Source organism: Apodemus sylvaticus, chromosome X, assembly GCF_947179515.1.
Source record: "Apodemus sylvaticus chromosome X, mApoSyl1.1, whole genome shotgun sequence".
Classification (NCBI taxonomy): domain Eukaryota; kingdom Metazoa; phylum Chordata; class Mammalia; order Rodentia; family Muridae; genus Apodemus; species Apodemus sylvaticus.
Genome location: NC_067495.1, coordinates 56,810,031 through 56,835,230, shown reverse-complemented (window position 1 = coordinate 56,835,230; position 25,200 = coordinate 56,810,031). Strand labels below are relative to the sequence as shown.

At 39.3% G+C, this 25,200-nt stretch overlaps 1 protein-coding gene and 2 non-coding genes across 3 annotated transcripts in view; 2 read left to right on the top strand and 1 right to left on the bottom strand.

Annotated features, from left to right (window-relative positions):
- Positions 1-25,200, bottom strand: part of Msn (moesin) — a 72,434-nt gene that overhangs the window by 5,330 nt on the left and 41,904 nt on the right. The window contains exons 2-8 of the mRNA XM_052170440.1: positions 19,622-19,705; positions 11,479-11,574; positions 9,593-9,867; positions 8,009-8,092; positions 6,717-6,863; positions 4,584-4,680; positions 2,430-2,593 (exon numbers count right to left, since the gene is read on the bottom strand). Coding sequence (XP_052026400.1) covers positions 2,430-2,593; positions 4,584-4,680; positions 6,717-6,863; positions 8,009-8,092; positions 9,593-9,867; positions 11,479-11,574; positions 19,622-19,705 — 947 coding nt within the window. The remainder of the gene's footprint in view (positions 1-2,429; positions 2,594-4,583; positions 4,681-6,716; positions 6,864-8,008; positions 8,093-9,592; positions 9,868-11,478; positions 11,575-19,621; positions 19,706-25,200) is intronic.
- Trnai-aau (transfer RNA isoleucine (anticodon AAU)) lies at positions 1,238-1,311 on the top strand. Its single transcript has one exon. It is a non-coding gene; the product is annotated as a tRNA-Ile (tRNA).
- LOC127675956 (small Cajal body-specific RNA 3) lies at positions 11,219-11,350 on the top strand. Its single transcript, XR_007975618.1, has one exon. It is a non-coding gene; the product is annotated as a small Cajal body-specific RNA 3 (non-coding RNA).

The following is a 25,200-nucleotide window of genomic DNA, read 5'->3' as shown; positions in this document are numbered from 1 at the left end:
TGTGGGTTCTGGGAATTAAACCTGGGTTCTCTGCAAGAGCACTAAGTGGTCCTAACTGTTGAGCCATCTGTCCACCCACGAGGAGGCATTCTTACACCTCTGCAAGATGTTTTACTCTGAGACCTTTCAGAGTGCTTGGCACACACTTTTCCAGAGCACGTTTCACAATTGCATCTGCTAAATAATTTGTTTATTCTATCTGTCTTCTCCTACTAGAATATCAACTTCACGAGAACAGAAATCTTTCACGGCTCAGACTGTGTTGAGTGAGATGCTGTGAGCATATATGTATGTATGTCCCTCATTCTTTTTGTTGCTCTACTGTGAGGTTTTACAGGGTTTGTCCTAGTTCAGTAAACTTCTCCCAAAATCTTGATACTATTTTGCTTAATAAATGAGAACTCTAAGCTATCAAAATACCTCAGTTATAGAGTACTTGCCTTATATTCACAGGATTTTGAGTTAAACCCCAATGATTGGGGGTAAAGTCAACTTTAGCTATGTGTGTTGTACGTATGTGTACATGCATGTACACATGTATTTGTGTATCTGTGTGTGCCTATATGTATTAGAACCAGGTTCAATGTTAAAAAAAAATATCGTTTTGTTTTTATTTCCATTAAACCAGGGCCTTGTTATTTAAGCTTGGGTAGCTTTGAACCTGTAACAACTTTGTGCCATCAAGCTAAGCTATCCTTCTAAATCATCATATATGAAGTCATTTCTCATTTCACTTCTCCCAGAACCTGACAGCCACCAATACGCACTGGTGGGGGGTGGTGTAAATAAAATATACAATATGTAACTTGTCATACTTCACACTTTTTTCACTAAGCATAATGTTTACAGTATATCACATTGAAGCACGGACGGATAAAAACTATTATGCTATGGTTTGACTCCTACATACATACATACATGTTCTAGAGGCTCCTAGTGTAAAGGCAATGAGAGGCAGTGAAACTTTTATTAGATGGGCATGAGTGGAAGATGATTAGGAGAGCCACTTTCAAAAAGGATGCTGAGCTGGGATTAAGTTTCACAAGATGGTTTTCTTCTTGTAAGAAGAGGTTGTCACAACTAACTCTACCAGCTCTTCTGAATCCTCATGTCCACTGTATTACAATGCAATAGGGAGCTCTTGACAGATGTGGCCATCCTGTCTTGGATTTCTCAGCATCCAAAACTCATGAGTAAAAATACCCTCTTTATTTTTTAAAGTACTCAGTGCATCCCTGGCTGGTTAGCTCAGTTGGTCAGAGCGTGGTGCTAATAATGCCAAGGTCTCGGGTTTGATCCCTGTACGGGCCAGTAAGGTATAAAGTACTCAGCGTCAGGTCGTTTATTATAACAACATAACCAGATTAAGACATATTCTATTGGATGGAGAGACAGATTAGTGTTTAAAAGCAACTGCTGGTCTTGAAGATGATCAGAGTTTGGTTCCAAGCATCCCGTGGTTCACAGCCACCTTTAACCCCAGCTTCAGGGTATCTAATGAGATCTTCTTCTTAGAAGATACATTCTATTATGTAGATTTATAACTTACTTATTTATCTCTTGGTATATGCTAGATTATTTTCTACTATTTAATTGTCTGTATAATGGTACTGTGAACATATGTGTACATGCATTTTTTTTGCACATCCATTTTTAATTTTGAGGGTTACTTTACCTAGGAGTGGAATTACAAGATTATACACTAACTCTGTATTTTAACTTTTTGAGGAACTAGTTTCTACCACTTTATACTCCTACCAATAACATGCATGAATTCCTAATTTTTTCAGAACATCACCAGTACTTATATTTCAATTTTATTTCTTATATTCGCACTAAAAAGCATAAAATGGTAACAGATTATGGTTTTCATTTGTGTTTCTGTAATGATTAAGGATATTTTCATGTTACTGACTGTCTTATCTTCTTTGGATAAATAACATCCTGGAATCTAAGATACTAATCAGGCAGTCTGAGATCAGAATCTCAGTTCCTACCTTTCTTGCTGCTAACCCTCAGATTACACTGGATATACTAAGGGTGTTGTAGAGAAAATTCTGAGGGCTCTGCCTGTTTCTGCTCAACCCAAGTACAACTGTGCACAGACTCTTCAGCTACTACCATTCTACTTGTCAGTTAACTGAGAGCAACCCATAATGCACCTGGCACAGTAATGGCATGAGAGTCATAGACAAAAGGAAAGTATGAAAGGCTCTTCCCTCTTGCAACCTCTGAAATCCAAGATGTCTGATGCCTGTTTCTAAGAAGCAACAATGTCTGTGTTGAGACTGAATCTATGGAGTGTCCTCCATACCAATTCACAAGTGCCTTGTTCTAGGCTGATTCCATTCCCCAAACACGCTAGGATCCTTTAGAAGCTTCCTTACCACTGCACTAGTCCTAATTCCAGCACTGTATATAGCTCCTACCGTTCCATCTGCTTCTGGTGCTTCTCTTCCCGAGCCTGTGCCTTCATCTGCTGCACCTCAATGGTGTCAGGCTTGCGCCGACGCATGTACAGCTCATGATTCCCCATGCACAGAGCCAAGATCCTCTTGTTAATCCGAAGCCGTGGAGCATAGAACACAAAGTCCTGAAGGGAAAACAGAAGTTGAGGTTTGAAGGCTAGCAGGATGGCTGACATGAGCCCTTGAGCACATGCATGCATGTCCACACACAGACCAATAATAATAAATTTTAAAAAATAAAATTTTGAAGAAAGCTTTCTGTAAAGTTAAGTTCAAAAGTATTGGAAAGATGGTGCAATTCAATCAATTTGTATTCCAGTGGGAGTACTAATTACCACAGTAAGGAAATTATTTTTCCGCAGAGTCAGGCATCAGAATAGTGGTAGACTCAAGACTAGAACCCATGACTCTTATCTTTGACACCAGTGCTCTTTCTCCAAACCACAGATTTTCTCCAAGTCTGCTCATGAAAAGCACCCTGGGGCTTGGGATCAAACTCTTATTGCTAAGCCTGATAGCTTTACTTTCTGAGCCCCAAAAACAACACAGTGAAAGAAAAACAACTCTATCTAGCATGATGTCCTCTGACCTCCACAGGGAAAGCACACCTTCCCCCCCCACACACAAAAATACAGAAAATTGAAAAAATAAATCTAAAAAAAAAAATACCCTAAAATACTTTCTTGGAAGTGTCTCTTTCTTTTGTTTTAGTTTTCAAAATAAGTTTGTTATTGATTTCACATGTTGGAACTTAAGAGGCCATGACCTTTGAGTTAAGTCAGTATGGAAGTCAGTCACATGGTGGGAAAGTAACTGCGTGGCTGTAAGATCTTTATAGAAAGTGTGAAAAAGCCAAAAGCACCATAGAAAGTATACATGGGTTCTAGTCAGCAATCTAAACAAAACTACAGAAGAGAAGGAAAGGGAAATGTTGTTTTTCTGTCAGGATACAGTAAGATGAGCAGATTCAATGGAACCCCATGGCAGCTTCTAGGGACTAAACTACGATGGAGAAACTCTGGGAAGAAAATGTACACCATCTCATTAAAGAGATACTTATTCCTACTACTTAGTTATCATGGCTTAATGTGGATTCACTTTTCTGAGAAGCACTCCCTTAGCCAGGTAACTGACTGACCCAACTGGATTAACTCTTAAGGGAACATAGAGTGTCATGTCTCTCTACCTAGAGATCTAACTACTGAATCTCAAAGGACCTCGTCTATGGGATAATTCATACTCTAATCAACAGGTACACCATGGGATTCTAAACCATCTCTGTAATTTCTGGTAAGTGAGCTCTAGTTATGGGAAACCAGGCTGTTAAGTTCACAAATATCTAAATTTCCTGAACTTCAATTATCTTGATTATTATTTGTTTAAAAGCCTTTAATCTCTCCTGGCTTTTAATTTATTTTATTCACAACTACTAAGTGAGCACTAATACATCATTCCAACTTCCTTGTGTTTTCCCCAAAATTCATTCTCTTCTTTAATTATTATTGTCACACACTATACAAATTAATAAACTAAATATAAATTAAAAGGCAAAATTTCGGGGATCTAGGAATATAAGCATGTCATCTCAGCACTCAGAGGCCAAAAACAAGAAGGTTGCTTTAAGTTAAAGCCAGACTATGAAACCTTGTCTTAAAAACTTGTGGGTAGAGAAATACATAGAAAGTAAACGTTTAATCTTCCTTTATTAAAAGTAGTAAAAGGTAAATTTGTAATGTCAACTTGGGGTTTGAACTCCTGGCCCTGCCATTTTTCCACAATTAAACACAAGCCGAGTACACAAAGCACACTGTGGAGGCTGAGGAAGGTGAGGCGATCGGCACAGCACTGCACTCAGGACTGCCCGCAGCTGGCCTGCCCCCAGACAGAGTTTGGTATAGAGTGGCACCAAGTACAGGATATCACCTGGCCATTTCTCAGAATCAACTTCCTCTTACATTTTACTTTCCATTTGTGCTTCCTGTTCATTCGTATATATTGCACACAACAGAAAATGGAGAGACAGATAAATCCAATGACATATTTGCTCTTAATATTACCTAAACCTTGGGAGGAGGGGGAACCTGCTGCAAATAATCAGAAGGAGAAATCACTCACCGGGGCCTTTTTGTCAATAGGCTTGATGACAAATTTCTTATCATTGAAAGAGATATTTCTGATTTCACTCCAAGGGAAGCCAATCTTAGGAGTCAGTCTGTAGAAACAGAGGCCACCAACATCATGACAAAGACAAAGCAAGAAGGAAACAGATTTAGTGCCTTGCCCTCACCCACTCCACTCAATCCCTTAACACAAACCTCTCCCTTAAGGAGACAGACCTATTGTCAACTCAGCTACTGTTACCACTTATTGCCAGTTGTTTTGTTCCACTAAGGGTTCTTACCTTGTAAAAATCTTCCAGAGCATCTGTAGTCCTATTTAACTGAAAACTTTCTATACAAAATTGTTAAACTTGGAAAGATTAGTAAAGAGCCCTAAGATTTAGGTACTAAATAGAACAACAATCTAATGATTTCATACTTACCAAGAGTAGACCAAGGGGGAAATAAGCTGTAAAACAATATTATAGCAAGGCTTATAGGCCAAAAGGCACTTATCATAACATAGGACTTGGACTTTATGAACCCTGACAAGATAGATTCTAGGTCAGCACTTTCCAAATATCATAAGGGTCACGTTTATAAATTTTAGTAGCTATATGAAAATGGATAAAAATGGTGTGAAGGTTTAACTAACTCAGTAAGAACTAATACTATCATTTGAGCATGTAAATCAACATTTTAAAAATATACATATATTTTACATTACTGTGGTTTGAATTATATTTGCCTGGGAAAAGGAATGGGACAGGATATAGCCCAGGATAGCCATTGTGCTGACTAGTTTCATGTCATCTGATCACAAGCTACAGTCATCTGAAAGGACAGAACCTCAACAGAGAAAAATAATACTTCCATAAGATCAGGCTGTAGAGCATTATTTTAATTAGTGATTGATGGAGGGCCCACCCCACAGTGGGTGGTGCCATCCCTGGGTTGGGGGTCCTGGGTTCTGTAAGAAAGCAGTCTGAGCCTGGCGGTGGTGGCACACGCCTATAATCCCAGCACTCTGGGAGGCAGAGACAGGAGAATTTCTGAGGTTGAGGCCAATCTGGTCTACAGAGTGAGTTCCAGGACAGCCAGGGCTATACAGAGAAACCCTGTCTCAAGAAAACAACAACAACAACAACAACAACAACACCTGCCAAAAAACAAGAAAGCAAGAAAGCAGTTGGAGTAAGCCATGAGAAGCAAGCCTACGCAGTACTCCTTCAGCTCCTGCCTCTGGGCTCCTGCCGTGCTTGACTTTCTGCCCTCACTGCTTTTAATGGTGAAGATGAAAGTGTGAGTAAAATAAACCCTTTTCTCCCCAAGTTGCTTTTGGTCATGGTGTTTTGTCACAGTAATGATAACTCTAAACTAAGACATCCATGAATTAACTATGAAGCTAAAGCTGACCCTGAATTCCTGATTCTTGCTGCCTGCCCCTCCTAAGTGCTAGGAAAACAGGCATGTACCACCATACATGGTTTAGATATTAAATGTCTCCCAAAAAGCCATTTGTTGAAGGCTACGTCCCCAGATACTGGTGTTACTAGTAGTGGCAGAACTTTATGAGCAGGGTCTGGTTGGAGGAAGTAGATTATTGAGGGCATGCCCTCAAAGAAGACATTGGGATTCCACTCCCTTCCTCTTTCACTGTCTATTTCCCACACACCAGGAGCTGAGCAGCCACATGCTCTCCACCATGACACTCTACCTCAATACAGGCCCAACGCAGCTGCATCAAGTAAATGCAGACTGAAAACTCTGAAAGTACAAGCCAAAATCTAACTTTCCTCCTTTAAGTTGACTTCTCCCAGGTATTCTGTCACAAGTACAGAAAGATGATTAACAGACATTTTTTTTTCTGGCAATAGTTCTTGAAAGTGTGGTATGCAGGTTCTGTTTATGACACATCTCAGTTGTAATGACATTTCAAATGTTCAATAGTCATATAATTAGTGTCTATCATAATAGAGATAGTACAACTCTAGTCAATATAGGATGAAGGAAGGTGTACAATCATCTTGGCTGGACTTACTTAGGTAGAAAAATAACTGAGGTAGGACTCAAGTGGTATAGTCTTGCTCTGTGGTAAGGGATGACACCTATGCTTAAGAGTGATTCAAATAACTGAGAGAAGTCATACCTGTCGTTCTGCTCATAGATGTTGAGACCCAAGGCATCCACACCCAGCCACAGCTCTGATCCTTTCTTATTCTTGATGCTGAAATAGTTCACACCATACATCTCCAGGTCTTGAGCAATCTTGAGATATTCCAGGACAGCATCCTCCCTATATGATACAGAAGAGGGGTACTGTCACAAAGCAGAGCTTCCATAGCAGACCCAGCAACATAGAAAGCCAGCTTGCTCTCTGTTTCTGACAATGGTCTTGGTAGCAGGATTAGGAAATGGATAGAACTTAAGCAAGTGATTAGTAACAAGAAAACACAGCATTTCTGTTAAATAAAAACTACTGACAGGAACCCAATGAATAAGAACAGACTGTCCCTTGTTGGCCTCTGGAATAGTAGCTGCAACAGAAACTATATTCTCCCCCCTCTGCATTGCAACATTCTCTCAAAAATGAGATTTGTTCCTCAACAAGACAGCTATAAAATGCTTTTATTTAGAGAGCTCCTTTCCCATTTATTTTTAGGGGAGCAATGACAAGATAGCCCAGAAACTTCCAGGAGACCCTGATCTTCTTTCCTTTTCATTGCACTCAAAACTGTTTAAGATGTAGGGAATGGTGGAACATGCCTGTAATCCTAGAACCACCTGTACTGTGTGTTCAAGATCAACCTGGGCTACATAATGAGATCATTTACTAAAAGAACTTGTGGCGCTTCTTGGGTCAGTTGGTCGTGACATTGAGCAACAAGCCTGACAACCTGAGTTCAGATACTGGGACCTACACAGTAGAGTAGACGAGTATAAACTCCCAAAAGTTTGTCTGACCTCCACATGTGCTTCCTGGCATAAAGCAGAGGTGTGCATGTGCAGATGCACACACACACACACACACACACACACAAAGAGAGAGAGAGAGAGAGAGAGACAGAAAGACAGAAAGACAGAAACAGAGAGTCAGAAAAAGAAACAGAGAGACAGAAACAGAGAATCAGAAAAAGAGACAGAGAGGACATAAAAATAAAAATAATAAAAATAATGTCCTGACGTTATAGTTAATGATCTTTTCAAGTTAAGGTCCTTTGCATTAAAACTTTGCTCTTATGAATTTAAAAAATGCTTAAAAATCAATCACAGTCTTACAATGATTCAGGATTGCTGTCTATAGTTAAGTGTCAAAATCATCCCTAGTCTCTCTTTCTTAAAATTCACCAATGTACCTAATAATTTGCCTTTTCTTTGTAGACACCATCCTCAGTCTCCATACAAGAACAGTGAAGCTCATGGATGTTAGGGCAGGCTTACCTGAGCATGCCCCGGTGTTCCTCATGCCACACCTGGATTCGCTCTTCCCACTGGTCCTTGTTGAGTTTGTGCTGCTCCAAGACTCTAGAAAGATAGTGAGTGTCAGTAAAGTACAGACCATAGGCAGGAGGAAAGCGAAGCTCACTTAGCTCTCTATGGAGTTGATGCAAATTTGAAGTTAGCCCACTGAGTTATTGCTAGATTCCTACTGAAAATTAGACCTGAACACAGTGAAGCAGACATAAGGAACTTCCTAAAAGAAGAACTCCAAGAACAGATGACCAAACCGAACAATGGAATCATCCTCTTTAGTTACCCATTTGTTTGTTTGTTTGAGGCAGGGTTTATTTGTTTGTTTGCTTGTTTGTTTGAGATGGGTTCTCTCTATTATATATAGCTCTCCTGTCCTGAACTCACTATGAAGACCAGGTTAGCCTCAAACTCAAGAAAGTTCTACTGCCTCAGCCCCCCAAGTGCTAGGATTAAAAAAACTGCAACAACAACAACAAAACAGACCAATCCTCTTTATACCATTAACCACAATGCTAATAATGTGTTGCATGTCCAAGCTCAACAAGAATACATAGGAGTCTGTGAAGAGGGGCTAACAGTAAATACAGGCAGAAATATTCTAGATTCTCTTGGAGCCAACAGTTGGTGTTTATAAGACAGCTTTGCATACAGAGCAGGGAAGTAGTCACAAAATACTCTGAGGGAAACCAAGAGGCCCAACCCATAGTTGTACTAGATTGTTAAACAAGGACTGCTTTAAATATGCCATCTAAGACATCAGGCCACTGACTACAAAAGAATCCCAGGATACAGTCACCATCCCTAACACCATCTGTGGAGTGTTTACACACCACAGCTCCAGCTTCATTTTTCTTCTCCTCTGTTAATCTACAAGCCGGTGGAATAAATGTCCATCTGATACAAAATGAAACAAACCCCTTGTGCATTAAAAATAAAAAAGAAGAAAGAAAGAAATTGGCGATTCAGATCAGTTCTGCCAAAAATAAATCTGCTATGGGAGATGGGGCAAATCAGAGTCAGTGTCTCTGTATCTTTATTTCCTGAGCCAGAAAATAAGGACAACACTTAGCTTGTTTATTTAGCATTGTCATGATGTTAAAATAAAAATATCAAGTGTTTAATAAAAGCTTTCACCTTCAAAGTTTACAAAATCAGAAAACTGTACAATGGTACCCATGGTTTGCATATTTTTTCTCTCTCTCCTGTGATTTTCTAAACTAAAATCTCATCAGTGAAAGAGAAATGGAAGCAGGGGAGAAGACAAAACAAATCAACTCATCTTTGCTTCTACGTCAGCACCTGTCCCTAGGGTAATGGAGCTTTCATATCAAGGAGCAAAAAGGGGAAAAGAGCTTTTTGAGGACCGGAAATAGAATAGGATACAACAGTATATGCAAATGTGTCTCTCTGCAGCACAACACAGTCTTTAGACAGAACTCAATGGGGAAAAAAACTTATCTGGCAGCCTGTATGGAGTGGGGATTAGTCAGCTTTGTCTGCTACCCACTACAAACTTTAGCCAGGTCACAGCAGGCCAGGGTACCACCTCACCTTTGGGGCAGCAGCTTATCTCCAGCCAGGTAGCCAGACTTGTGCACTTCCTTATTGAAGTCTCCATACTTAGACTGGACAGCATAGGAAGCCAACAGCACAGCAGTTTCAGGTGGACAATAAATGTCATCATTGAGAATGCCCTCCTTCACTTGCAGAAAGAACAGGCGCTGGGTGATATCCTGGATCAGTTCTTCAGACACATCCTCTGGGTAGAACTTGGCCCGGAACTTGAAGAGCAACGGACTTTCCTTCCGCACATCCTGTGCAGTCACCTGGGAGGAGCAAGGAGGTTACAAAGGCTCCCCTAAAATAGATTGTGACGATGGGAGGAGAGTGTCTGTAAGACAGTCAGAGGACTCTGAAAGACTGTAATGTAAGGGTGAGTAATCTCCCAAGGCTGGGAGGCAACTCTCCTAGCTAAAATTTTTTAAAAAGCAAGCAAACAAACAAACAAAACAAAAGTATCACTTTCACTGGGAATCTTATAAATATTTCTTCCTCTTGAGAATTTTCTTGTTAAAAAATTTATAATACACACTGACGACAGGAACCACCAGTATCTGACAATATAGCTCACTGATCTCAACTTCTGAGGGTAGATTTAAGAATGTTCTTCTTTTTTTAAAGTTTCTTTTGTAGAAAATTTTATTTTATACTTTTTCTGTGTGTGGACATAGATGCATGTCTGGCACCTACACAGGCCAGATAAGAGCATCAGATTCCCTGGAATTAGAGCTGCTATGTCAATGCTAGAAATTGAACCCTGATCTTCTAGAACAGTCAGAGCTCTTAACAGTTAATCCATCTCTCCTGCCCCTAAAGCTTCTCTTTCAAGCGTCCTCCCACTCTGCAAACTATCAGAGAATAGCAAGGCTGGTTGAAAGCTCAAAATTGGCTAGGATAGACCATAAACCAGAAGACCTTCTAAACCTGAAAATGGCTCCTAATTTATCCAGCAAATGTGCTACTTTTGGGGTCAGCAACATAACTCAGTGGGTACAGGCATTTGCTTCCAATACTCATTTAGATTCTGGGGCCTGACAAAGTAGAAAAGAGAACTGACATGTATACCAGGTATTCACATGGACAGGCATAGTAAATAGAAATATAATATAGTAAATAAATAAATATAATTTACTAATTTTTACTCTTTAATAAAACAAGACTCTTTGAAGCAGAAAGTGAGACACCCACTTCCAGATACGATTAGAAAACTTAGCCACAGTACAGTATTAAGCCCTCTAAGTTCAACTGTTAGCCAGTTTGAGGATATGAAGAAGGGAATCTGCCAGGTATCTCCATAGACACTACTTGGGGCTCTCTCTGGCAATCCTGCAAATCTCAAGTTTGAAAGAAATGTATCTCAACACTTTAAACTGCTAAAAGCTTTGATCCAAAACAAATCTATAGGAAGAGTCTCTACTTCCTTTGGCTTGACCATCTTGCTCAGAAGTCAAAATTGAAAAACAACATTCCCTTGATTGAGTCCTCTACCTATACTTCGATGAACTTAATAAATAGGACTACAGTGGATTTTCAAGATCACTGTCTGCTACATATAGAGCTTGGAATATGAAACCTTTTCTTAAAAAAAAAAAAAAAAAAACAGGAGAGGGTGATTGTTATGGAAGCTGTAGAAGCAGCCATCCAGACAAGTGAGAAACAATCTTTTGTCTATAGAAGGTGGCAATCTTGCCTAAACCTGGAAATCTTTGACTGCTGATAGCTAAATCTGGTCATTCCCATCCATACAACTTTTTAAACTAACACTCTGAAGAATATCGGTCCCTTTGTTGTTTTGTACAATATATGACTGGTCATTGCAGACTTGCTAGCTAGCATATGTTATTACCTAGAAAAATGTCTAAGTAGTAAGTGCTTACCTTCTTATTGAGTTTCAGCCAAGTAGAGAAAGCCTTTGTGTCCTGATACTGCAGACCAAAGAACCAAACTTCCCTCAAACCAATAGTTTTCACCACCTGGAAAAGACAACACAATGACTGGTTTAATATCTACCAAGAATCTACCAAGAACATCAAGGTGGAACCAACTTAATCTACCCTTAAAGGGTTTAAGGTACTGTTAGTCTTTAAGAACATGAAAGTAGAAGGGGAACAAATTATTTAGGAAAAGGACATGGACCAATGGATGAAAGGAGTGTCTTTATAATCAAATATATGTGCATGAAGGTGTCACAAATCTACTGTTTTGTGTAATTAACATATGTATATTACATATAACATATTAAATAATACATAATTTAAAAAGAAAAACAAAGAATTGCTATTAGTTTCTTTCCCGACTAAGTATTACTGTGAACACTGGTGCATACCAAGAACCTTACATCCATGATCATCTTTAAAGAGCCCTATGGCAGAAGTACAATGAGGGTAGCTTTACAGATGGTAAACTTAAAAGTCCAGAAAAGAAATGATATGCCCAACATGCAGATGATGAGTGACAGAGTCAAGATTTAGCTTATGTCATATTTCCAAATCAAAACAGTTCTCTTATATTCTGCCACTACCTTCCTTCTACAATGCTATACAGCTGTCTGCTCCCAGAATGGATTAGAGGCTGTAGAAAAAGATCCTTAAGTTAACTCCTGTATCATATTCTCCTGGGAAACTCTCATATATTGTCCTTCAGCATTTTAAAATTTATTATAAAGAACATTACATTGGGAATAGTAATACCTGTCTGTAATACCAGCACTCAATAGGAGGTGAAGGCAGGTGGATCAAAAGTTCTATGTCATCATCCTTAGTTACACAGAGTCTAAACCCAGTCTGGGCTACATGAGATCTGTGTCAAAGAGGGGTGAGAGGAGCTGTGCTCAATCTCAGCACTTTGGGGACAGAGGCAGGCTGCTCTCTGAATTGGAGACCAGCTCAGTCTACGTGTCAAGCTCCAGGCCAGCCTACATGTTGAATGCCTGTCTAAAATTAACAAAGGAGGCACATTTAAAAAGACACAGATGAACAATCAGGAAAAGTGCAGAGATGCAATGTGCAGAGTTCCTATGTCCACAAGCGAATGTTCCTTCAGGAATTTCCACATGTCTAGCTATCTAGAAGCTTCCCAACCTAGCCTTTTAGGTTTCTTTGGAAGAATTACATCATTATAATTGACTATTGACAATCATTGATGACATCAATTCAAACTTCACAGCTGTCCTTATCTTTAGAATGTGAGGGTTATATCAATATGTAAGACCAAGTCTCACTTGCAATACTCCAAGAAAGAACACGTGAGAAGACAAAGCAGAAAGCATGCCATATAGACACCTCATAGCCCAAAGCTATAGATACTAATATGTTTGGGGCCAAACTTTGTCTTGTGAAGAAGCTAAAAGGCCCTGTACTGCTCAGCACCCCTTGAATGAATAGAAGGCAGAAAAGGAAGCCTGAAAGGAAAAGACAGATGGAGTCTGTTCTCAGGGCCCTGACATACTGATGGTCCAGTTGTAGGCTCTACACCACCATGCCCAAGACTAAAGATGGCCACACTAAAGCTAAGTCATACCCTGATGAAGTCAGGGTGACATCTCAGAGTCCTCATCTTTTCTTTTAGATATAAAAGAATGGAAATAAAAGTTTATGGTGGGATAAGTATGAAATCTAAGAGACTTAACTAGAGACATAAACAAGAACCCAGAGTTGCCAAGGTTCCTTCTAGTAAACAAGCCAATACCTTCCTGGGACTACCTCACATACAATAACCACTCTGAGGAGAAGCCAAGTTCCTAAGATATCACACTTTCTCTTTATAGATGTCACATATCAGGAAATCTGAACAAAAATCTTTTATCTGTAACTTGCAGCCAGTATACTTCATTTTGCTGGTCACAACTTCCTCATTATCTAATTGGGAAGCAAGCCGTCAAATGATCTCACATGAAGGGTTGTGTATGGGAAGATATTTTTTTTTAAGTTCTTGTCCTACATTTAACATAAGACCCAAGTAATAACTCTGATTTTCAACACATTTCCAAAGTTATGATTGAAATGCAACTGGTGGAAAGAGGAAGAGTTTCAAACTGTTCAGATCCTAGAGAAAGAAAATGACCCACTGAAAATAGGATAGGCTATAGGACTAACGTGCCTTGGTACTGAAGGAGTGGAGCAGGAAAGAAACAGAACTGGTAAAGCAACGATGGCTTTTACCTAAACCAAGAGGCCAGTTGTGGCGGTTCAGAAAACCTAGGGCTGAAGGGGATTTTGATATGAGCACTGCCTCTTTTTTTTTTTTTTGTAAGCAGAAGGAAATCAAAACGGTATGAATTTTCCACTTCCTTAAGCTCTTGAGCTTGGAGAGATGAGCCTCAGCCTATGCTGAAGTTCCAAAGTGCGGAAATGGGAGGAAGGAAATGCAGTCTGAAGTCAGAACTGATACTGAAAAAGAATAAAGGACAAAAGAGAAGACCTGTGACTACAGGCTACAGAGAAATCTCCAATTAAGGTCTATGGAGTGATGGGAGCCATTTGCTCAGACAACACTTGGCCCCATTTCCAATTCTAGGAACAAAAGAAACTGGGCGAGAAATTACTCACTTCCAATGTTTATAGTCACCAAGAAGTCTATTTCAGGTAGTGCTGGACTGGAGAGAGGAAAGACCTTGCTTTCCAAGTTAAAGAAAAGTATCTAGCTCTTTGTTCTAGGAACAAACCTCTGTGGCTCCAGTGAGTAGATTCCTTATAAAGCTGAGAAATGGCTCCCTTCCTGAGGGAAAAAAAAAATGTGTTCCCTTTGGTACTAGACATCCTTCTCATAAGACCTAAGCTAGTATTCCTCAAAGTTGGCCTGAAGAAACCCTTAAGCAGAAGAACACAGTCATTGACTACACCCAAGAGGTCTGGGAGGATGGTGGAACTGAGGCGCACTAAAAGCACCATGAATCAAGATAACTGGGAAATTATCCCAACAAACACATTTTTGACAGAAAAAATATTCTAGAGTCTGTTAATTCTGTTCTGTACTGTGCAGTACTATTCCGAGTAGACTGTGGAGAGTAAACAGGGTTAACATCACATAGGCTATTAAACTGAAATCCAGTGATGTGCCTATCAAGTTGCCTTCAGATTAAGTGTACATCCCCACATATAAATACTGCTCTCAGCTTTGGTCAGAGGAGCTTCTTTATGCTGTGCTCAGCAGCAATTGTGGACTTTTAACTGGCTAAAGTGCCAAGAATAAGTGACTGTTGACTGTTCAGCCTTAAATGATTATCTATAATCTATATCATCTCCTCCAAGGCACCAAGAACATCAAAAAGGAGAAGGCAGAAAGACCATAAGATCTGGAAGAGGTGGAGGAGTGCTATGAAATGCTGCCCTCCAGGATAGCCAGCAGAGTCACGAGCTCCCAACACCTGTCATGACACACACGAGACCTGCATAAGATTTGAGTTAACATCTTATCACGGAAAGAGCATGTGAAGTCACACCCATCCCTGAAGAGCTAAAGGCAGTTACTGGTTGGTAATCATACTTCTGTGAATGAGCCTAAGGAAATTCACAGGGTTTTGGAGGAGGGGTAGACTTGAAAGTAGAAAAGGTACTAGTTGAAATAGGAAAGAGATCAGCAGGCATGGGAATCGGGATAGGAGAAAGAAGGGAGGATGAATATATCAAAACACATTAAATACATTTATTCAAAAGGTTATACCCCAAGGTAGGCATGGTGGTGCTTACTTATAAACTCACCACTTAGGAGGGAGAGGCAGATGAATCTCTGAGGCTAGCCTGATCTACAGAGTGAATTCTAGTGAGGGCTAATACTATACAGAAAAATTCTGTCTCAAAAAAAAAAAAAAAAAAACAACAAAAAAGAAAGAAAACCAATTATTATCATATGTATTTAACACATGGTAATAAGAAAGAAAACTACAATGAAAACTGAAGTCCAGTGAAAGGAAGAGATTTGCCTTAAAAAAATCATTGTTAACTTCTAGGAGCTTTGGGATATAAGGCAGATCCCTATTTACCTCTTTCATTTTTATAACTCGCATAAGTCAATTCAAGAATCAGTGCTGCCTTCCTTGTATACTACCTGCATCGATTTGTGTAACAAGCTAGCAACACTGTGAGCCATCTCAGAAACCCAGAGCTGCATCATAAGGCCAGTGCCTTAAGAAAAAAATCTGCATGAGAAATTATGTGTGAAACTGCATTGCATCGATGCCCACAGATCTGAGGTATGCTGAGATTCCATTACAGGCTGGCAGCAGCTGCGTCATCACCCACCTAAAAGCAAATTGGTGATTAACTGGAAAAATCTGTAAGATGCTACCACAACATCTGCTTTTTATGCTCCACAAAGCCTGTACTACACTGAGCATCTTCTTCACAGAACAGACAGCACTCAGCCCAGTTTCTGCTTGGGGACTAGGCTAAGCAAAGGAGGTTCACATAGGGCAGAGTTGAGAGAAGGCACTGGGAAGGTACAATCTATCAAGGTTGAGTTATAACACTCCCAACAGCTGTGTGAACTTAACTAGGACTTTTCTCCTCACAAAACCTCAGTTCCTAAGCCACAGGATGGGAATACAACTAATATTAGTGTCATAATGGGTGTTAATCACACTACAAAATAAAATCAGAATTTAAAAGTCCTAATGCGAAATCTGCCAGTAATAAGTACTTCACTGAGTCAGAAAAGCTTTGTGATTTTATGGTTCCCTCAAATGAACTCCCACGACATTTCCCCCATATGTTTGACTATTAATAAGATCAACTATTAGAATGGCTAAGAAGCCAGACAGGATCTCTATATATGTGTGCATATATATATGCAATAGCAATTAGTAGAAAAAGAGGCCTTGAATCTGAAGGAGAGAGGGGAAGGGTATAGGAGAGGAATTGGGGAGAGGAAAAGGAAGGGAGAAACGTTGTAATCATACTACTATACTCTCAAAAAATAATAATGTTATTCATAGTGGTAGCCCTGCCACCTAGTGGCACGTATACAATTCAGGATGAAATCATTTGACAAATCCGCCTTAAGAGATTAAAGCAAGCCAAGTACATCATGCCTGTAGCAAAATGTGTTCTTCCTCTTTCCTATCAGGGAACACACAGAAAGAAACAGAAGTAAGGGGGAGCAATTGTGAGCCCCATTTCCATTTCCCACCAGGCCCTGTGTCTCCTCAAGCTATAGTTTCCCATTGTTGCATGTTATTTATCATTCGGTGCCAAGAAATATGCTCCTTGACCAGAAAGGAAGTAAAATAAAAAGGAAGCATATTTTGTTACGTTCAAATCTTTTCTCCAATGGTTTTCACCTATGATATCACAGCTCAGACCCTTCTGCCCTCACAGAAAATGCCTGTATTCTCTGTTCTATGGCAACCTCTCAGTGACCGAAGGACAGAAGACACATCTAGGAGACATCTCCAAGCTGTAACACCCTCATTCGCCACACACAGTGCAGTGCAGTAGGGAAAGAATATGTTTGTTCAGATCTGTATTTTAAATTCCCTATCACAACTTGCTGGTAATCTGACCTACCAAGGAAAATTCTTTGTCCTCTTAAGGACAGGATGTGACAAGTAAAGAAAGAATCCAGCTATCACTTCAAACCCAACTCACCATTTTTCAAGAATACAATACCAACAATAGTCACCATGTTGTATACTAGAACTCAAAGTCACATTTTCATTTGTATCTATGTTGGTTGAGACAGGATTTCATGTTGCTCAGGCTAGCTTCAATTAAAGCTCACTATGTTCTTGGGAATGACCTTGAACTCCTGATCCTCCTGCCTGAATCTTCAGATATTACAGGCTATCACACCCAACTTCAGATTCACTCTACTGAATGAAAGTGCATCTAAAGCACCTAGCCAAAGAGTAGTCTATAGTAGGTGCTCAATAAGTATACTTCCTAGGACATTGCTTATCCAGATGAAAAATTATCTGGTTTTCTCTCTCAGTCCTTTCTTTGGTGATTATGAAAGGCTAAAGTCTCTTAAGTACTCTGGGAGGCAACAGCCCTAAGAGTAGCATACCAGCCAGGAACCTAGCACATGTTTGTAATTCCAGGAATCAGCAGGCAAGAAGATTGTCCCAAGTCCTAGGCAGCATGGACTACATAATAAAAACCAGGTCGGCCAGAGTTATATAGCACAACCTTACTCCCCCCACCCACACACAGGCACATGCAAACACACAAATTTACCATTCCAATCTGCAAGGGGCTCACAGCCATAGAGGCCTCCCACAGAACTACACATACAGTACATATGGAAAACCAACACTAACATACTGAGTTTGAGGCTTTTGGAAATTAATAAAACTTTGCCCACGGATCTTCTTTATTGCCCCAGGCTCTAAGTCATGTCTTCTTTGCCTTCAGCAGCCATCCCTCTGCAATGCAAAAGAACAAAGCCCCAGCACCAAGAGCAGGGAAGAAGTGATCCTTTGGTTCTGGAGGGGAGAGAGTCAAATCAGAACTCTGGAAGAAGTCTAAGCAGATGCCAAAGTAAGATCCACTATGACTGATACTCTCCCTTCTGCACCTCTTCCTGAATTCAAGGGACCCAGGGATTTATGTGGTATAGTAGATGCATCCTATGCTTGTCTTAAGACTGTTCCAAGCCAATCCAGAAGAGATATTCTGCCAGCTGCCTGGCTCCTCCTACCAATTCAAATGAGGCATTTGCCTTCTTTTATAGAAAAGGGTTGTCTGAACTCTAAACAATGGAAATACAGAAGGAGGAGAAGAAACTATGCAGAAAAGGTGGCAAGGCTACATTTTTGAGAGATAACCTAATTTGAGAAACTATTTACAGATAGGGAAACTGAGGTCCAAAGAAGGGAAAGAAGGGAAATGTTTACATGAAACGACAAAAAATTAGCCGGCAAAAACAGCTCTAGAGACCAGAACTTCTGATTTTCTATCCGGTATCCAGTCAACTTCATCAGTCTGTCCCTTTAAAAGCTCTCCAATATAAAACCCACATGCAAAGAGGGAATGCAAAACCTTACTATAATCAAAATGCATTCAGTCTTTGCAGACTAGTAATGTAATCACGTGTGAGCCAGGGAATGTCAACACATTATTTTTGTGTTTAAAAGTTCCTCAGACTAACTTGTATTTTCACAAATTAACCGTCAGTGATTACCTTACAAATTACAGTGATTGCCTATTCAAAACGAAAACACAAAACAAACTCGAGAGGAGTAAGTTCCAACTAAATCCAAAATAAGATAATCGAGCCTATCTCCCTATTCTAGTGCATAAATGAGACAAAAAGCACCATGATATTTGAAAGGAAGCCATCATTTACCACATGCATGTACATAATACTGTCTCCCAAGCTATTTGGGTTTGAGGTTTTTTTTTATTGTCTTGTTCAGTTCTAATCTGTAATTCTATGCAGCCTTATATGTCACAGTAACCAGATTTTTTTTGGATAATGATCAAGATATAAATAACACTATATTTTTATAAAATCAAAAGATCTATACGGTAGGCATTAATTGCCCCTTTTCTTTCACATTTGCATATGTACACTGATGCTCATGCCACAGTCTGCACATGGAAGTGAGAGGACAACTTAGAGATATGGAAGCATACACCTAGAATCCTAGCACTTGGGAGACAGAGGAATAAGAATTGTGAGTTAGAAGCCAGCCTCAGATACACAGTAAGTTCAAGGACAGCCAGGACTTTTTAAAAGAGACTTGTCTATACATAGATAAACAAACAAACATCTTTCACAATTCAAGGCTCCATATATTCATATTTTCAGCAAATGTAGCATATAATCATGCTCCCTGTCTCTTTTCTCCCTTGTTCAGGGATCAAGGATAGTATGTGTTAGGGCAATAATATTGAGATTTCAGGTTGCAAACATTAAACGTTGCCTCCTTTTTAATTAAGTCTGCAATCAGCCTTTGTTTTCACCATCCTTGGATAGGCAAGTAAAAAACAAGACCTTTTCCAAAGCAGAATAAAAATGAGTGGCCTGCATTGTGACGAGACCTATTACCAGAAGTAGTTAAGAAACGAGGCCCTCCTTTACCTGGTCAAACAGCTGCTTGCCAGTGGTGTTGGGCTGAATGGCAAACTCCAGCTCTGCATCCATGGTGGTTACACGCACACTGATCTAGGATGAGATGAAATAAAGTAGATTAGTTGTTTGGCTTTCTGCTCAGTAGATTTGGGGGAAAAGTCCATGTTCAACTTGGAAGAAACTCAAACACCAAGAAAATGAATAAATAAGAAATTGGTAAAATATTGGCCTAAGTCATAACATCTATATTCCCACCCACATTACTCAAGATAAACACAGCCACAGACAATGCTCTACCAAGAGGCAAAGAATGCAAATCATCCAACTACAAAGAGGAAGTATTGACTATTATATTTCTTCCAAAAAGCATTGCCCATCTACACCAGCCAGCTCCACCCCACAGCATTCTCTTCTTACCCCAGACCTATAGCCTGGTTTATCTATGGTATGAGTAGATCTCTGCAGAAGCAAGTAAAATAGATTCTCCACTATTTTACTCCACTGGAGTAAAATATATCTCCACTGAATTCTCCACTACAAATTTTCCAAGCTACAACACCAACCTTCTAAGCAAAATGATGTAATAGAGCACAGGTCTTCAACCTGTGGGTCATGACCCCTTTAAGAGCGTTGAACTACACTTTCATAGAGGTTTTCTAAGATCATTGAAAAAACACAGATATTACATTACAATTTATAACAGTAGAAAAATTACAGTCATCAAGTGGGAAATAATTTTTATGGTTAGGGGTCACACCATAAAGAACTGTATTAGAGGGTTGTAGCATTAGGAAGGTTGAGAACCACTGCAATAAATGTATGATGGTAAAAGGAGTAACTAACCATTTTCTGATTGAATATGAGATCAACTTTACAGGAGGGAATTGATTGCCAGTACTGTAAACCTGCTCAAAAGCCCGTGGCTTGGGAGGTCAGATGCACTAGTGGGACTACTATTGATTTTACTCAATAGAAATGCAGTCAAATTGGACTCTTTTTTTTTTTTTGACTTTTTTTTTTATTCGATATAATTTATTTACATTTCAAATGATTTCCCCTTTTCTAGCCCCCCCCCACTCCCCGAAAGTCCCGTAAGCCCCCTTCTCTTCCCCTGTCCTCCCTCCCACCCCTTCCCAGTTCCCCGTTCTGGTTTTGCCAAATACTGTTTCACTGAGTCTTTCCAGAACCAGGGACCACTCCTGCTTTCTTCTTGTATCTCATTTGATGTGTGGATTATGTTTTGGGTATTCCAGTTTTCTAGGTTAAAAACAACTTATTAGTGAGTGCATACCATGATTCACCTTTTGAGTCTGGGTTACCTCACTTAGTATGATGTTCTCTAGCTCCATCCATTTGCCTAAGAATTTCATGAATTCATTGTTTCTAATGGCTGAATAGTACTCCATTGTGTAGATATACCACATTTTTTGTATCCACTCTTCTGTTGAGGGATACCTGGGTTCTTTCCAGCATCTGGCAATTATAAATAGGGCTGCTATGAACATAGTAGAGCATGTATCCTTATTACATGGTGGGGAATCCTCTGGGTATATGCCCAGGAGTGGTATAGCAGGATCTTCTGGAAGTGAGGTGCCCAGTTTTCGGAGGAACCGCCAGACTGCTTTCCAGAGTGGTTGTACCAATTTGCAACCCCACCAGCAGTGGAGGAGTGTTCCTCTTTCTCCGCACCCTCTCCAACACCTGCTGTCTCCTGAATTTTTAATCTTAGCCATTCTGACTGGTGTAAGATGAAATCTTAGGGTTGTTTTGATTTGCATTTCCCTAATGACTAATGAAGTTGAGCATTTTTTAAGATGCTTCTCCGCCATCCAAAGTTCTTCAGGTGAGAATTCTTTGTTTAACTCTGTACCCCATTTTTTAATAGGGTTGTTCGGTTTTCTGGAGTCTAACTTCTTGAGTTCTTTATATATATTGGATATTGGACTCTTAAAATGTATTTATATCCACATATTAGTTTTGCTCTGAAGCCTAAAGAAGTTTCTTTTGGCAATGGCTTTCAGCTAATTCAGACTCACAACTGGTCAAGGTTCTGAGAATAAGTGATTGTTGAGTACTTGGTCCTAAACAAAGAATCTTCATGTACCCACTCCTACCCACAGTGAATGTAAGTGCTGGAGGACAGAGAGGAGGGTTGCAGCAGACTTCTACTTATGTCGCAGCAGTTGCAACCATTTTTGTGGGAGGATATTTCCACAAGATCTGCATGGTATTGGGCACATCAAGATGGATAGGGCAGGGGCTAATGACAATTCATCCTGTCCTAAAGAGTGAAAGCCAATTAATTGTTGCAGGAGAGAGGTCATATTGTGTAGTCACTGGTAAGTTGTGCTTCTAAGTAATCTCCCACACAAGCTCATGAAAACAACTCTAATGAAATGCAGTGGAGGATTTAAAAAAACTATTAAAGGTAAAGAGGATAAGAAAGGACAGCATGAAGAATATGATCAAAGTGTGTGTGTGTGCATGGGCACGTGTATGTGTACATGCATATACAATATCTATACATATGTATATATTTAAAATTTTGTAAGAACAAAACCAATTTTAAGAAAATTAGGTTCAAGGTTAACACCACTATACTGGGCTCAATTTGTCAACCTGAATATCTCTTATCCTTTTCTTGGGCCTTAGTTTCCCTCAACAACACAAGGGCAGACAGACATGGGTTGAGTTGCGGGAACAATTAATCAAAGCAATGTCTGAGGATCATTCTAATAATGAAGTTGGTGGGTCTATATACTACCTTGCTCTGCTAACATTTCCTATATTTGTGTCTCATTCAGGAGAGAAAAGGGGCATCAGTAGAGTTAATGAAAGGACAAAGAGGGAGCCAGACACAGATTGACGAACTACCAGGCAGGAAGGAAAAGGGAGGGGTGAAATGATATAATTATATTTTAATCCAAAAATATTTTAAGTGAAAAATATTAACATATTCTATTTTTAAATGAAAATAGAAAAATATCAAGTAACAGTAGTTTATTAGGGAAGAAGAGTGGCAACCATTTCAAAGCTTTTGTATAATTTCAGAAGAAAAGAGTTTAGTCACTAACTTTTAGTGTATCTCAGCTCAACATTTTCCTCATGTGTCTAAAATTACTCTTCAGACCCTCTGGCCAACATCCCAGATACACAATAGTAGCAAGTTGGAGTTATTCCATTCTTTGGTTGACAAATGTTCAACCCAAATCAACCTCACAGACTCTATTGCTACTCAGGAGATACAAGCCAGAAAGCAAAGGTGATGGTCTTTTCTGCAGTCTCTGGTAGTCTTGGTGCTTCACACAATTCCTGATACATCATATGGGTATTTAAAACCACAAGTCATTAGATCATTCACGAAGATATATTTGGTCATGAAGATAAGTTTTTTAAGTGCCCAACTATATTTCCAAGGGAATGGAAAGACCTCTTGAACTGCAGACAAGTGTGCAATCACTGATATGGAGAGACAGAAGGTCACTTTCCCAAAATCCCAATATACAGAAGGAAGTTAAATTAGATCCTTAGAAGATTTTTTTAAAGTAAAAAAGTACAACAAATCATCACGTAAGACTTCATTGGCACTAGACAATATAGCCTCAACCTTAGAAGTAGATTCCCTAGTGTACATCAATGATAATTGAGATTTTATTTTAAAGGATTTTTTTCAGTTAAAAACTTGACAGTGAGTACTACTAAATATAGTATCAATAAACAGCTTTCGTGTATCTAGATATACAAGTCATTAGGTACTTCCTATGTACTACCCCTCTTAACACCAACAGTCACCCTGTGATTGTTTCTACATCGAGGATGAGAAAATAGATATAATGTATATTATATCACAGATACATAATCATAATGCTAGTATTTGTGAGTTTGAATACAGGTCTATGTGTAGATCTTATATTTATTATATAAATCATATTATATAAATATGTTAATTTCCTCTTACAAAAGATGGAAGGCTTTCATTAAAAAAAAATCAGGAGCTGGAGAGATGGCTCAGTTGTTAAGAGCACTGACTGTTCTTCCAGAGGTCCTAAGTTCAATTCCCAGCAACCATGTGGTGACTCACATCCATCTGTAATGAGATCTAACATCCTCTTCTGGAGTGTCTGAAGACAGCTACAGTGTACTCACATATAATAAATAAATAAACCTTTATAAAAATCAAAGATAAATTTTATACTCCTAGCTGTTTTGCTCAACAACATAGTCAAAAGATGGCTTGTTATATGGACAGATAAAATTTCATACTTTGGGGCTATCAAGATGGTGCTTGCTACTAAGCCTGATCATCTGAGTTGAATCTGTAAGACACACATGGTGGAGGAGAGAACCAACTTCTATAGATTGTCCTTTGACCTCCATATGCATACCCCCACCCCGCCCTCTCTCTCTCTCTCTCCTCTCTCTTTCCTCTCCTCTCCTCTCTCTCTCTCTCTCTCAGACACACACACACACACACACACACACAAGAATCCCAAACAAACAAAAAGAGAAAAACCAATGACTAATAATATAGAGAGAGTGGAATGGGGACAGTGGCCTTTCTAATACAATGGTTTATTCTCATATCAATATTTATTTCTAATTTAGAATTACATGTCTGGAACACAAAGCTAAGTAGGCACAAAGAAAATGCTGGCTACATGAAGAGCCATCAAGTAAGAGATAGACGGCTATAGAGATAAGGATGTATAGTTCAGTGGTAGAGAAGTTATGTAGTATGGTACAGGGGTGGAGGCAAAGACAGACTAAAGATATAGTACATACAGAGAAAGAAGAGGCCATTTTACTTTTTCACCTTTTTGTGGGAGGTACCATTCTTGCTAATCTTGCAAAGTCAATGGAACATTTGTCAGAATATTTTTACAGCATCAAATAAATACAATGAGACCGTTTATATTGGCATAGATGTCAAATTTAATAATGTGTACTTATGTACTATATTAAGTTAATTACCTAATATTGAGTCTTAATAATTGTTACTGTGATTTCTATTTTTAAATCTTTTTTATTTTTCAACAGATCCATACATTTATACAATGAATTTTAGTCATCTTACACAGCCTACATCCCCTCCATCTCCCATTGGCACTCTTTACAATGTGTCCCTCTCCTTGTTTCTATGTCTTCTTTTTCTGTCTGCTCCACTGAGTTTAATTTGATTTCCCTGACCAAGCATTGATGGGAAGTTTGTCAACACATGAAGGACAGCCTATCTGTGGCAATGTCACTTTAAAAGCTGACAACACTCCTCCAATAAGCATTAATTGTCAATAGTCTCTGCGGGAGGAAAGTGATATTTCTTCTGGAGACAACATAGCCACTACTCTTGTAATTTTGATTTAGTATAAATGATAATTGAGAGATCCAGAATAACTAAGTATCTCAGACTTCCACTGGTGACAATATCATGGGTATTGCTGCTACTACAAATTTTTGCTTATATTTATGATTAAACGGCTAAATTTATTAATTATCAGTTGAAACTCAGTGAAAACAAAGGCTGCCATCCCTTTGTATCTATAAAGGACTGCATCCACGATCCCCACGGGCACAAAACCCCACAAATGTTC